Raw genomic sequence first — 15,483 nt, forward strand, 5'->3', positions numbered from 1 at the left:
TCAGGATAAAATATAGGATAAAACAAGGGCTCAGACGACTAGAGAGGCAGTGGAGACATACTCGGGACGAAGCAATGAGAACATCCTACAGAACGTTTATGAAGTCTTATGAGATGGCAGTCAAGGCTGCAAAGAAAAACTACTTTGCAACCAAGATTGCATCCGCAAATTCGCGCCCAGCACAATTGTTTAGAATAATTGGGGATCTTATAACATTGCCACAAGGCAAACCAAACATTAGAGAATTGGAGATTGGCTGTGAGGCATTTGCGAAATATTTTGCTGATAAAATCTCATTGCTCCGCCAAGACCTGCCTACCACCTTGGAAACGGTGAGTGAAATTGAGGCTCCGTGCCTGTCTTCGGGTTTGGTTCTGGATTGCTTCGATCCGCTCAACCTGGAGGAAGTTGATGGGATCCTCTCCGCTGCTCGCCCAACAACATGTGATTTGGATCCGTGCCCCTCTTGGCTGATTAAATCTTGCCAGAGGGAGCTCAGATGTCCTTTACGGGACATCATAAATAGATCCCTCGCAGAGGGGCATTTCCCAACGCCTTTGAAAGAGGCGTTGGTTCGCCCTCTCCTAAAAAAATGTACAGCAGACCCGGCCGAATTGGCGAATTACCGTCCGGTGTCTAATTTACCATTTTTAGGTAAAATTATTGAGAGGGCAGTGGCGTTGCAGCTACAGAGATTCCTAGATGACGCTTCCGTTCTTGACCCGTCCCAGTCTGGGTTCCGACCGGGCCATGGGACGGAGACAGTGCTGGTCGCCTTGGTGGATGACCTCCAGCGGCATCTGGATCGGGGCGGCGCTGTGGTACTGATGTTATTAGACCTGTCGGCGGCATTTGACACAGTCGACCACCAGTTGCTAAAGCGCCGCCTCGCCGACATAGGGGTTGGGGGGTTGGCCTTGCAATGGCTTTCCTCCTTCCTCTCCGATCGGGGACAAAGGGTGGCCATTGGGGGTGAACGATCCCAGAGGCGCACACTTGATTGTGGGGTGCCTCAGGGAGCAGTTCTCTCCCCAATGCTGTTTAACATTTATATGCGCCCCCTTGCCCAGATTGTCCAGAGGTTCGGGCTGGGCTGCCATCAATATGCAGATGACACCCAGCTCTATCTACTAATGGATGGCCGGCCTGGCTCCGCCCCAGGGAACCTGGATCGGGCCTTGCAGGCGGTAGCGACGTGGCTCAGATTGAGTGGGTTGAAACTGAATCCAGCGAAGACAGAGGTCCTTTGTGTGGGTCGCGGTGCCCTGGGAGGGGAAATAGCTCTCCCAACTTTCGACGGCGCACCATTGGAACCAGCGCGCCAGGTAAAAAGTCTGGGTGTTTTACTAGAGCCTTCATTATCAATGGAGGCCCAGATAGCAGCCACTGCCAAGTCAGCATTCTTCCATCTGAAGCGGGCAAGGCAGTTGGCCCCCTTCCTGGAACGCCGCGACCTCGCAACAGTGATCCATGCAACGGTCACCTCAAGATTGGACTACTGTAATGCCCTCTACTTGGGGCTACCTCTGTGCCGGACCCGGAAGCTGCAGCTGGTGCAGAACGTGTCGGCCAGGCTACTATTGGGGCTCTCAAAATGGGAGCGCATACGGCCGGGGCTGCGCGGACTGCACTGGCTGCCAATTACCTACCGAGTCCAGTACAAAGTGTTGGTTATCACCTTTAAAGCCCTATATGGCCAAGGACCAGCCTACCTAAGGGACCGTCTCTCCCCATATGAACCCCAGAGGGCACTGAGGTCAGTGGGTAAAAACAAAATGACCATCCCTGGACCGAGAGAGGTCAAACTCCAAAACACCAGAGCACGGGCCTTTTCAGTTGCGGCACCTGCACTGTGGAACCAGCTTCCGGAGGAAGTGCGGGCCCTGCGGAACCTTGACCAGTTCCGCAGGGCCTGCAAGACCGCCCTTTTTAGACAAGCCTATAATGACATCGACTGCTGAGTTGCCTGGTACAAAGAACCGCCATCTACAATATTATCTAAACTGGCAGAACCAGCGCCAGAACAGTCTTATTGCTGCCAGATATATATATACATATAGTGTAACTTAAATTATGTATTTTAATTTAACTAACTGGTTTTTATATGTTTAATTTTAATTGTTAAATCCAAAGTTTTATTATTTATGTTAACGTATGAGCTGTTGTTAGCCGCCCTGAGCCGCCTAGGCGGGGAGGGCGGGATAGAAATAAAAGCTATTATTATTATTTATTATTAAGAGCTAAAGGACTGAAAAGTTTTGAAAAGAATTTTATGTAAATAAATAGTTAACTTGGATTAACTTTTAAGAAGGTAGACAACATAATTATCTTGTATTTTGGTAGATTTGCTCTTAACAGATAAAGATATTTGTTTCTTAAGCTCATTTTAATGACGATATTGTTAAACATGTGACCTGGACCCTTGCCCATCCTAGCTGATTAAAGCTTGCTGGCTGGAGCTACAATATCCTGTATGGGATATCGTTAATAGATCCCTCTCTGAGGGGCTCTTTCCAGGGCCCCTCAAAGAGGCAGTGGTCCACCCTCTCCTGAAAAAACCATCACTAGATCTCACCGAATTGCCACACTACTGGGAGGTCTCGAATTTGCCCTTTTGGGGCAAAATTATTGAGAGGGCAGTAGCGCTACAGTTACAGAGTTTTCTGGAAGACGGTTCTGTCCTGGAACCCCATCAGTCTGGCTTTCGCCCAGTACTGGTCGCCCTGGTGGATGATCTCCAGTGGCATCTCAACAGTACTGGTTGCCCTGGTGGATGATCTCCAGTGGTATCTCAACCGAGGTGGTTCAGTGATACTGATGTTGTTGGACCTGTCGACTGTGTTCGACCCAGTCGACCATCAGTTGGTTCCAAGCTTTTGACCTTGGGCGCCATTGCAAGTGGCGTGCCATCAAAAGCTAGCCAGTCTGCCTGTGCCCAGAAAATCTGGATCTGGTGCTGAAGGCCGTGGCAGGGTGGCTTAAGCTGAGTCGACTGAAGCTAAATCTTACATAGACAGAGGTCCTTTGCCTGAGTCGTGGCGGCCCGGGAAGGGAAATCCCTTTACCAGCTTTTGATGGCACGCCACTTGCAATGGCGCCCAAGGTCAAAAGCTTGGGGGTGCTACTGGAACCTTCACTTACAAAGGAGGCCTAGATAGCAGCCACTGCCAAATCTGCCTTTTTGCATCTTAAGCGGGCAAGGCTTTCCTCGACTCTGGTAACCTGGAAACTGTGATCCACGCTACGGTCACCTTGAAATTGGACTACTATAACGCCCTCTGCATGGGGCTGCCCTTGTCTCAAATCCAGAGACTGCAGCTGGTGCAGAATGCAGCGGCTAGGCTGTTATTGGGGCTTTCCATGTGGGAGCACATACAGCCTGAGCTGCGGGAGCTGCTGATAGTGTTCCGGATTCCCTACAAGGTGCTGGTTATTTCCTTTAAAGCCCAATATGGCCAAGGACCTGTCTACTTTAGGGACCATCTCTTCCCATATGTTCTCCAGAGGGTACTCAGATCAGGGACATGGAATCTGTTATTGATCCCTGGTAAGATTGAAGATCACTCGTGAGAGAGCCTTCTCTATAGCGCCTCCCTATTGATGGAACCAACTGCTGGAAGAAGCAAGAGCCTTGAGGGACCTTGTTCAGTTCCGCAAGGCTTGCAAGACAGCTTTATTTCAACTTGCTTTTAATCGATAGCCACATATGAGGATACTCAAGAAGACTGAAACTGAAATTATTGGAATGTATTATTAGCACCAAATTGTTTTTAAAATGTTTTAATCGTTATATTGTTTAAGGTTTTAATTAGTTAATGTTTAATATCTGTACATGTTTTTACTGTTGTGAGCCATCCTGCGCCTGCTTCGGCAGGGAGAGCGGGATATAAATCCAATAAATAAATAAATAAAGACTCCTATGTTCCTAAAGCATCTTACATTTGAGGCATTTACAAATGTCTCTGTGTTCCTGGGAGCGAAAAAATCCCACAACCAAACCAGATCAGGCATCTTATTACCCTTGCACCTCTTGTCCCCTAGTATAAGGCCTTTCATGTATGGTGACAGTCTCTAAAAGTGCTACACAAAGCATTAGCACATTTCACAAGTAAGCAACAATTTATATTACACAATTTTAAAAAATGCATTCTTTTTAACTTGACTTATGGCCAATAAATCATTCACATGTTCTTTTAAAAGGAAAGAGTTTGTCCATATATCAGTTACGTAATTTTACCTCCTTTAATTCCAATTATGGTACCACGAAGACCAACAGGAACTGAAAAGTTCTCTCTTACATTCACAACACGGTCAAACAGTCGATATTCTGCATCTTGGTCTGGTATTGTTCCATGTTGCTGTTCTAAAGGCTGGTAGGAATCAAGAGTAATGAAATCACAGAAAGTCTCCTTTAGCAGAGTGTACTACTTTCAGACTTCACAACAAAATCACTAACATTAAATTTACTGGCTTGGATTCCATCTAAATTTTAAGCACAGAAGCATATCCAACCCCACCCCAGCAGCCGGAAATGCTGTTCCTAAGGGATGGAGGATCCCCAGGAGAGAAAGCAGGGAAGTTGGAGTACTGCTGTTGGAGAGGGCAACTGAGGGAGAGGAGAACCTTGTGCACATGGTTCTTATTAATGGGATCCGGCCCATTGTGTCAAAATGCAGATGAAATGGTTACCAAAACAATCTTATTCAGTTATCTAAGAAGCAGATGTATTTATCAGAGTATTGCAAAAAAGATCACCATATGTTCAAAGTAAATTCACATCAGTAGTGTCAACATGGTTGAAAAGGCAGCTTTAGTTCCTGGTTACTATTCCACTTACTCACCGCTGGGTGGTGGGGGAGAGTGCACTTCATAGTGAAGAAGGCAGCTTCATGGTGAAGGAGGAGGTTAGATAAAAATATGGAGCAGAGGTCCATCAGTGGCTATTAGCCACAGTGTGTATATATGTGTGTGTGTGTGTGTGTATATATATATTTATTATATATATATATATATATATATATATATATATATATATATATATATATATATATATATATATATATATATATATATATATATATATAAATTTTTTGGCCACTGTTACACACAGAGTGTTGGACTGGATGGGCCATTGGTCTGATCCAACATGGCTTCTCTTATGTTCTTGCTTGCCTCACTTTGCCAAGCACAAATTAAACAACAAAGAGAGACGCAGCAAAGCGAGCTCCCCTCTCAAGTTACTTTCAACAGAGACAGAGAAAACTGTCAATTATGTCAAATTCACTGGTACAGTAAGCCAGGAATCTCCATCTCATTTAGCAGGGTGCACTAAAAAGGCTACATGCAGCAGCAGTTTCTTTATTCTATATGTGCTAACAAAGTTACAAATAGGGATGTAAAAGAAAAAAAAAATTGGGCCTATTCAGATTTGGGTGTTTTGAGACCCAAAAATATTTGGTATTCCCAAATATCCTCAAATACCAGTACTGGTATTATACCGGTATTCGGGTTAGTATTCTGAAAACCTGACTGTCCCCATAGGGTATAATGAAGAATTTAACCCACTGAGTCATGCAGAGCTGACTCGGTGAGAGAAGTGATTACAACTTTAAACCCTTTCCATCTCCTCCTGGATTCAGGCTGCAGCTGCAGTGTGACTTCAGAGAGGAAAGGAATGGGTTTAAAGTTTAAACCCCTTTCCTTCTCTTCCAGAGTCACACTGTGGCCTGACTCTAAGGGGGGGGGGAGTTTAAAGTTTACCCCCTTCCTTTCACTCAGGATGCCAGAATAAAGGCTGAATAATATTGGCTTTTCTTTGGATGGGGCTGCTTTGGTAGCTGAATTCTGATCTGTATTCAGCTGAATAAATACTTCCAATATACTGATAAGGTATTTTGTGGGTATTTATTTGGTCCAGCTTATGCTGAATGCACACCCCTAGTTACAAAGTTACACAAAGCCACTTGTCAGTTTCAAAAGTAATAAAAGTCCTTTATTTAGTGAACTTCTTTCTAGATAGGATAGATGAGAGACAGAAATAGAATCTAACTAAATTATGATGGATGCAGATGCAGAAATGCATGTCTTGCATCCATGGTGGAGAGCAATGTCCTTCTTTATGTGTGTGCGAAAGAGAAGAGGAGCTCATACATTGATGCTCATACAGAATGGAAGGAAGGAAGCAATTCCCTGAGAGTATTAGTCTACACATCAAAGAGACAGAGGAAGAAAAGTAAACAGGAAGGATGTTCACAGTTTTTGCCTTTCTCTCTTGTAACCCCTTTTGGAGGCTGAGGCTAAGACACAGCATCTAGTCCTTCTCTTCAACAAATTCAACACATGGGTACCATTTAAGAGCAACTGCTTCCCCCCCCCCCCATCTAGCTCTCCTTTCCCAAATTTTCTCCTTCCCTTCTGAATAGAAAATGAATATTTAATTATTGACAAGAATAATTTCCATGGGCCAAGTTGGGGGGGGAGGAGGTGCTCTTGCTGCAGTCTCAGGCAGTGAGGTGCATGATGCTGACAGTATGGATATCCTCCTGGACCTTTCTACTTCTACCAGCTTCTTCAAGAGAAGATGATGAGGTAACCTGCCCAATTAATTGATTCAGGTTCTTTGGGACTGGCTGTATGAGCACTACTACAATGCCTATCCTTCAGAACAAGAAAAGGCACTACTGTTCCAACAGATACACCTTTCCACACTACAGGTTTGTAAGTGCAATGGATTGGATTCAATAGAATAAAATCTCTATATATTTTTAAAAGTTTATCAATACACAATGCAGACTTTTACCTGATGGCAACACAGTGGAATTCTCCATTGGAACAAAAACCTGCATTCCACTGACTGAAATCTCCTACCTCTCTGGTAGCCCAGGACCAAGCAAGACTTGTAAACTATCTTCCCCACTATCTGTTTTGGTTCACCATCAGTCATATGCCACACCACAGTAATTGCACTGAAAGATTCACCTTTCCATTTTGGTCAACTAGCTAGTGCAGGAAGATCTGCAGGGGAAGGAAGGAAGATCCTCCCCCAACAACTTCATAGACAACATGAGGATGTGTCTAAACTGGAAATGAGTACAAATGCACAGAGTGGGGTTTTCAACACTCCTGCAAATCTCAATCAGGATTTTAGTAGGTTTCAGCTCTAAAACAGACAGCAAAACTCATGGCATAAACAGGTAGCAAAACTACAGGCAAAACTCATGGCATAAATCCTCCCCTACTTTTTTTCCTTCTCCCCTGGCAGGGAGGTACTAGAAATATTTGGCAATTGTCTACATGGTATCAAAGACTAACAGCAATTTAAAAAAAAAAAAAAAATCTTATTTGCACAAGGAATTGCTGAGATGAAGATTCTTAAAATGGTCTTCTGCGGAATACAGTCATTTTTGGAGTTACAAATGTAAAACTACTGCAGATACAAAAGGTTTTATTTTTCTTTTATATAATAAATATTTCTTAGTAGGATTATTCATAATGTGAGATGGTTCCCTATTATTGTTTTCATTGTTTCTTTCGGACTGTGAAATATTTAGTAACAAGATCGGTCTTCATATCATTCCGTGGAACAAAATATACCAACAGGCTGTCTTAAAACAGATTTCAGATTTTAAAAAAACAATTTGAATTTGGATTATGCTTTTTTCATGATGTAAGAAAGTATTTTCTTCTTCATGCAGTACTTCCAGAATTAAGTTTAAACACACACACATCCAAACAAGCCAGAAGTAATTGCTATAAAGGTGACATTAAGGTATGCCTCACTACTATGCATGACTATCATGGACAAATTTACTACTGAACATTTTTAATTAAGATTATACTTTGAAATATGACAATACAAAAGTCTTTACAAAGCACAAAGAATTCAATTTTGGTAATATTTTACAAGATCTGTAATGAAACTGTCAAAACTTACTCTGTATAACAAGTGGGGTTTCACAGTCACACGTACTTTCTTATTACTTTTTCTTTGCTGAGGGGATAAGAGGTGAAAACTCATAAAGCAAACTATTATAGGATTGTATAACCTTACAAAAAACTAATATTTTCCAGCACAAAGCAGCAACCCATTCTTCCTTTCTATACAAGATCACTAATATCTGATATATAATTAATCATGCCTAGAGATTAATGCCATCTTTGTCTAAGGAGCCTTCTGCCTAAGCATATTGGTATTAGAAGAAAGACCATCAGGACTGTTATGGACAACTTAGAACTTAGGAAAGTCTAATATATCAAATAAAAATTGATCTTCTGGGGGCCTCTGATTTCCCCAGACTAAAGGGAATTTATTTCAAAGAAAGATAAACTATAGATTGGAAGGGGAAAGCAGAGCTGTTCCACCAAGCCTTTGGTTGAAGCAGCTGACACCATATTAGATTACTCCCCCTGCCCTATCCATCTGTTCACCTACTCTACCCACTGTATGAGGTAGAAGTATTTTTATGTATTGACTGGTGGGAATTTGGCCACTTGCTAATAACCAACACAACATACATGATAAAATCTCTGAGAACACTTTAATTACGTTATCACCAGCGTGTGATTTTTGTATAGAACTGAATTTTAACATTTTATAGTATTATGTTTTAATCTTTTAAACTATATATCTATATGTTGTGAGTCACCCTGAGGCTGCTAGTGGGGCTAGTGGGATATAAATCAAATCGATCAATGAAATAAAGTTTGGTTTCCAAACTGCTGATCAAAATCCAGATAGCAACGTTGCATGTTCCAAGAGTTTGTGTATATAGTCAACAGGATTTTAGACTAGCTTGGAACTTCTGGCCCCTAAAATGCATCTTAAACTGTTAACAAGTATGCTTGAGGGGAGGAGGAGAAAAAAATGAACTGCTATTCAAGAACACAAACCTTACAGAACTCTTGTTATGCAATCCTAGAGTTAGTACAGTGCAAATCTACTATGACTAGATCTGGTTCAAATTCTTGTACACTGCCTTGAGTTCCTATAAGGTAGAAAGGCAGCTAATAAATATTTTAAATAAATAATAAATCCCCACTCAGCCATGAAGCTCACTAGGTGACCAATCACCCTCAGACTAATTTAACTCACAGGGTTGTTGTGAGGACATAGAGGAGGAGAGAACCATCTGCACAGAACTGAGCTCCTTAGAGGAAGAGCAGGTAATAAGAATGTAACAGATTAAAAGCTTTCATAAGCAAGCATAGCTTTTTTAAACTCAATGCTATATACATAATTTCACTGGAAAACTGGCGGGCATACAGCTGATCAGGCCTAATAAACAAAACTGTCAACATCTTCTTCCACGTTGCTGTAACTTATAAAGCAGGTTATAATTCAAAGTTGATCAGCAAATATTTTGCCAGTTAACTGAATACAGATTCCTAACAGCACTAGTGGAATTTGTCATAAACAACTTACTGTCCCATTCTTAGAGAGAGCCATTAGAGAGCCAGAATGGTGTCAAACTAGGATATGGCTAAACCTAGGTTTGAATCCCCACTCTGTCATGGAAGCTTGTTGGGTGACCCTGGGCCAGTCACACACACTCAGCCTAACCTACCTCACAGAGTTGTTGTAAGGCTAGAATGGAGGAGAGAAGAACAATGTAAGCCATTTTGAGTCCTCATTGGGGAGAAAGGTGGGAAGTAAATAATAAAACAAATTATACTACATATTGTTAAAAAAGTACCTTGCACTTTTCTATTTCTTCTTCAATCTTCTCAACAATAGCAGCATCCAGAATTTGTAAATCACAAGAAGAACGAGAAAGAGTGCTCACAGGATGAGCTTTTAGCCATGCAATGATTTCTTGAACTTTCTCAGCACTAGATAAAAAATTATTCCATATTAATAAACATCCCCAAGAATTAAATTTAATTAAAGTTAATTTTTACAGTGCCTACAATACAGGAACATTGTTGAATAAAGCTTGTACAGCAGTTATCCATTGTACAGCAAATTCAATTGCTTAGCACTGACAGTACAAAACTGAGTTTGCCGTCTAGTTATAGTTGTCCCAATAACAGGCATGAAAACTAGTCAAAGGATCAAAAATTACTGATTTTACTGACCAAAATTCCAAAAACAAAAAACCAAACACTGGCCCAAAAACTGACAAATTACGAACAGTTTAATTTCAGCCTATTGATAAACTGAAGCAAAACTGGGACTTCATTATTATCTAGTCTCCACCATTCCGATAGCCAGCCATCACACACCTTTTTATTGGAAAATTATAGGACAATGTTTTCACTATTGTACCAAGTTTAAGGCAAAAAGAGATTCCCTTTTAAAAATAATTGCATACTGCAGATTATAAAACAGCAAAACTGTTTTGGGCTGGTATATTAGTACACTGTTAACACCCAGTTATATTTTTTGATGGGTAGCTAGTAGGATACTGCACCACCGGTTTGGACTGAGAGGTTGGAAGTCATGGTGGGACGGTTAGAGCACAGCTGTCTGAGACTGAATTCTACTAAGACAGAAGTTCTATGGCTGGGCAGGGACGATTCAGTATTGGGGTTCCAAATCCAAGCTTTTGACAATGTGCCCTTAACATCAGCACCACCTGTTAAGAGCTTGGGTGTGATTCCGGATGGAGAGCCAGATCACAAATGTTGCCAGACTAGCATTTTCCCAGTTATGCCAGGTCAGGCAACTGTCCCTTACCAATGGTCACCTCTAGATTGGTCTGCTGTAACTCACCCTATGTGGGCCTACCCCTTGAGACTGACCTGGAAACTTCAGCTCGTACAGAATGCAGCAGTGCAGGTCCTTACGGAGACAGCACACATTCGACCTGTGCCGAGTTGAGCTGCACTGGTTTCCAGTTGAGCTCTGGATCAGGTTCCAGGTTTCGGTGCTTACCTTCAAGGCCCTTAACAGTCTGGGACCCATGATCCTGGTCCCTGGCCCAAGACATATCCTGCCGTCCTCAACCAGGGCCAGGGCTTTTAGTACCCTGGCCCCAACCTGATGGAACTCTCTGTTGAATAACATCCATGCCCTGTAGGACTTGATGCAGTTCTGCAGGGTATGTAAGGAAGAGATATTCTGCCAGCCATTCAGTTGAGGACAGCAACGGTAAAAAAACTAAGTGCCCTCTTAACATCTAGACAGTGCAACTCCCTTTCCTTGGGAGACTAGGGTTGGGACAAAAATTTGGAAGCACCAACTCCTGAGACCTATGAAAAATAGAATTAACTTTAGGGATGAAAGATGGGTCTGGTCTAAGCACAACCTTATCATTATGAAAGACACAGAGTTCCTTATCAACGGAAAGGGCCCGTAACTCAGACACCCTTCGCGCGTGGTGATTCCCACTAGAAAGAGTGATTTTAAAGTAAGTTCTTTAATCCCACATGATGCCATAGGCTCAAAGGGATGCCTACACAAGGCATTCAGCACTACATTCAACTTCCATGAAGGGAACCTATGAACCTGTGGTGGTTTGAGAAGTGCAGTACCCCTCAAAAAGCGCCTAATATGCGGATGCATGGACAAAGCCTTACGCCCCCGCACCCCTTGGATAGCAGAGATGGCAGCCACCTGACGCCACAGTGTACTAGTGGAAAGCCCCTTGTGTCTGCCCCCTCCTGTAGAAAGCAAAGAACACCTTGAACCTTCACCTTCAATGGATCCCACCCCTGCTGGGCCGACCATGAAGAGAAAACCTTCCAAGTGGTGTTATACACCCTGTTAGTGGAAAATCTACGTGATGCCAACATAGTGTCCACCACCCACTTGGCATAACCTAGACCTTCGAGCTGCAACCGCTCAACCTCCAGACTGTTAACTGTAACAGGTCCGGTTGAGGATGTGACATGTTGCCCTGAGTCAAGAGATCGTCCCTCCTTGGCAATCGCCAAGGAGGTTGAACCGACAGCCTCAGTAGTTCCTGAAACCATGCCTGTCTTGGCCAGGAAGGAGCCACAAGCACCAACTTTGCCCTTAGCTCCACTACCCTCTGAATCACCCTGGGCAATAGTGGAGTGGGTGGGAAGGCATACAGTAACCCTGTCAGCCACTCGCCACTGAGCGCATCGGTCCCTTCTGCTTTTACATCTCTGCTTTTGGCGAAGAACCTGTCCACCTGTCGATTCTCTGCTGTGGCAAACAAGTCCACCGATACTGGACCGTATCTGTCCACTATCAGACTGAAGGTATCCCTGTGTAGCATCCACTCCGTCTGATCCAGAAAACGACTGCTGAGCCGGTCTGCTAGCAGGTTGTCCTTCCCTGGAACATGAACCGCCTTGATCGACCGAAGATTGGTTTCTGCCCACTCGAAAAGAACCTTCACCTTGGCGTGAAGAGATTTCACCCGGGTTCCTCCTTGTCGATTCACATACTCCTTGGCCATTGAGTTGTCCGTTTTGACGAGAACATGGCGACCTATCAGGGCTGCCTGTAAACCCAACAACCCTAGACAAATCGCTCTGAGCTCCAAGAAGTTGATACTGCGCTTTATCTCGTGGGGCTCCCATTGTCCCTGAATCATTTGCTCCTGCGAGTGGGCTCCCACGCCCCATAGACTGGCATCTGCGGTCACACATACTCTCTGGGGCTCGCGGAGTGGATGGCCCGGAAGGAAGCGGACTGGATTCAGCCACCACTTCAACTGGGTTGTCACCTCTAGCGGCAGAGTCACCAGTTTGTGGATTTTGTTCCCTATAATGTCCTGGAAGGGACAGAGGAAAAACTGAAGGGGTTGAGTGTGGAACCTGGCCCAAAACAGTAGGTCCTGACACGAGTCCATCATTCCTAGCAACTGCGCTAGAGACATAACCGACACTCTGCGTTGTTGTAGCACCCCTTGTAACAGGGAGTAGAACTTCTCCCGTCTCTCTAAAGTCAAGAATACTCTGTCCAAGGTCGTATCTATCTCTACCCCCAAGTGCACTAACCTCTGTGAGGGAAGAAGATTGCTCTTCTCTACATTTACTACAAAGCCGTGATGACGTACCATGGTCACTGTCTGCTGAATGCCCTCCAGACATTGCTGGTATGACCCCACCTTCACCAGACTGTCGTCCAGGTAAGGAAACAGGGCCACACCCTGCAGTCTCAACTCCACCACCAGCGTTACCAAGATCTTTGTAAACACCCGAGAAGAGGACTTTAGGCCGAATGGTAAGGCCCGATACTGAAAGTGATTCCCCCCGTAGGAGAAGCGCAGAAACTTTCAGCGTGATTCCCGAATGGGAACATGTAAATAAGCCTCGGATAGATCCAAGGAGGCCAGGAAATCCTGTGGCTGAATGGCTAGCAACACTGACCTTAAGGTCTCCATCTTGAAATGTTTCGTTTGTACAAACTTGTTGAGCCATTTCAGATCCAGAATGGTTCTGAACTCCCCGTTCTTCTTTGGCACTAAGAAAATTACTGAATAAACTCCCAGCCCCTGTTGGGATGCTGGGACTGACTCCACAGCCCTGATATCCACCAAATGCTGAATGGCTGCCAACATTGCTCTGTGAGCGGCCAGATCCCGCTTCCGCGGGACCCAACAAAAGCGGTTGGGAGGGAGGGAGTGAAACTCTATAGCGTAGCCCTGTGCCACCACCTCCAATACCCACTGGTCTTGAATAGAATGATTCCAGGTGTCTGCGAATAGAGAGAGACGACCCCCTATTCTGTCGCCTGGTGACCAGAATAGTCATTGGGATCCCCCTTTTTTTGAGAGGGGTTTAGTATTCTGGTCTGACTTTCCAGAATAGTAGGGATTAGATTCACATCCCTTCTGTTGCCACTTTCCTCTAAAGGAACGAAAGGGACCTGGTCTAGAAGGCTTCTTGGAGTCTCAAAAGGAAGGAAAAGATTTCCTCTGTTTTGCCTCTTTACCCTTAGACCTTCTTTTTATCCCTGTTCTCAATGAGATACCTATCTAAGCCCTCACCGAACAAGGCCCCTTTAAAGGGTACCGCTGCCAATTTCGAAGCCAAATGTTGTGCCTAGCCGCCACACCACAGGCCATGGCTCTAGCTGCTTGCTGCATGGTATCTAATGAACCATCTGCCACAAAGGCAGCAGATAAGGCAATCTATTTCAGTTTGTCCTTGAACTCCTTAGGAGCTCCACTATCCGCTACTGCTAAATTATTAGCCCAAGTACACATTGCTCTGGCAAACAATGAGGATGTCGTGGCCGCCTTGATGGCCCAGGCTGCCGCCTCAAATTTCTTGCACAAAGCCTGCTCTATTCTTCTATCACATGGATCCTTGGGTAAACCATCTGCGTCCATAGGCAGGACTGAATTAGAGATAAGAGTAGTTACAGGGTCATCTACTGCTGGTAATTTTAGCCTCTTAGTGGCCTGCGGAATTAGGGAATAGAGCTTAGAAAAAACTTGCTGGGTGGCCTTGGGCTTAGCCGGCCATTCCCACTCTGCCTTAACCATAGCAAAAAAGGCAGCTGGCAAAGGAACCCCTGTTTGAGAACTACTCAGTTTCGGCATCATTTCCCCTGAGCCTGTAGGAAGGTCAGGATCCAGTTCTTCCTTTTCTTTAGGAGTTGCCACAAAGTTAAGGGTCCTTAAAACCTTAGGGAGCAACTTTGAATAATATTCGAGGGGGGAAAGTCTAGATTGCACTGTAGCAGGCTGTTCCTCCTCTTCTGAAAGCTCCCCTTCCTCCCTGTCTGCTGATCAGAGCACTCCGACTCCTCAACTGAACTTGGGAGAGGCGAATCTAAACCTAAACGCAATCTGCCCTTAGGTCGCCATTCCAGAGAGTCACTAGGGCTGGTATCTCTGCCTCTCTTCCTTTCCTCCTTTCCTCCTGTTTCCTTTTCAGTGTTGGGGAAGCAGGGGGAGTCCAGGTGTTGACGGAGGTCCTGCTCCAGCTCCTTTAGCATTTCTTGCTTGAGCCACTGCAGCAAATTTGCCTTGGCATCATCCCCTGAGAGAGCAGGGTTCTGAGCCTCTTGCTGAGAGGCCAGTGTCCCTGAGAGAAGAGGTAAGTTGAACTCACTGGGGGAATTGCTCTTTGAACTAGCTGCCATTTCGTTGCCTCCACGCATCACACGCTGCAGTTTTCGGGCTCACGCGGCTTTGTGCCACTTTCCTCCCGCTCTGTTCCTGTCACGTCAGCGAGGAAACAGAGCTGCAGAGGGCTCTGCTGTCTCCGACGATCGGGCCTACTCGCGAGTAGCCCTCCGACACCTTGCCTCTACACCGGTTTTGTTGGGGACCAACCCCTATGCTCCCGGCCTTCGTTTCTTCTTCGTCCGGATTTCCTGCGCTTTTTCCAAAGGCGCTCGGAAGAAAGCCGTCCTGCTTCATGCAGGGCCGGGAAAAAACTGGAGAATTCTGGGAGGTATAGGCCACTCCCCCCCTTCCGGATCAATTGGAAGACCCGGCCCTGTGATGAAGAGGAGCCTCCTGACCACTGGAGAATTCTAATGTTACATAAGTGCATAACTCATGGACAGAAATTTTCTGACACTCCCTCCCACCCTGAGAATCTGGAAACTGCTGG

General features: G+C 44.7%; 1 protein-coding gene and 1 pseudogene across 4 annotated transcripts in view; one reads left to right on the plus strand and one right to left on the minus strand.

Moving 5' to 3' along the window:
* Window positions 1–15,483, minus strand: part of XRN1 (5'-3' exoribonuclease 1) — a 79,861-nt gene that overhangs the window by 20,366 nt on the left and 44,012 nt on the right. For all 4 annotated transcript variants that reach the window (XM_060242294.1, XM_060242297.1, XM_060242295.1 and 1 more), the window contains exons 27-29: window positions 9,693–9,828; window positions 7,934–7,990; window positions 4,238–4,370 (exon numbers count right to left, since the gene is read on the minus strand). In XM_060242294.1, the coding sequence (XP_060098277.1) occupies window positions 4,238–4,370; window positions 7,934–7,990; window positions 9,693–9,828 (326 nt within the window). The remainder of the gene's footprint in view (window positions 1–4,237; window positions 4,371–7,933; window positions 7,991–9,692; window positions 9,829–15,483) is intronic.
* On the plus strand, window positions 6,489–7,163 carry LOC132573379 (homeobox protein AKR-like; annotated as a pseudogene).

The sequence above is a fragment of the Heteronotia binoei genome, chromosome 6 (assembly GCF_032191835.1).
Source record: "Heteronotia binoei isolate CCM8104 ecotype False Entrance Well chromosome 6, APGP_CSIRO_Hbin_v1, whole genome shotgun sequence".
Taxonomy (NCBI): Eukaryota; Metazoa; Chordata; class Lepidosauria; order Squamata; family Gekkonidae; genus Heteronotia; species Heteronotia binoei.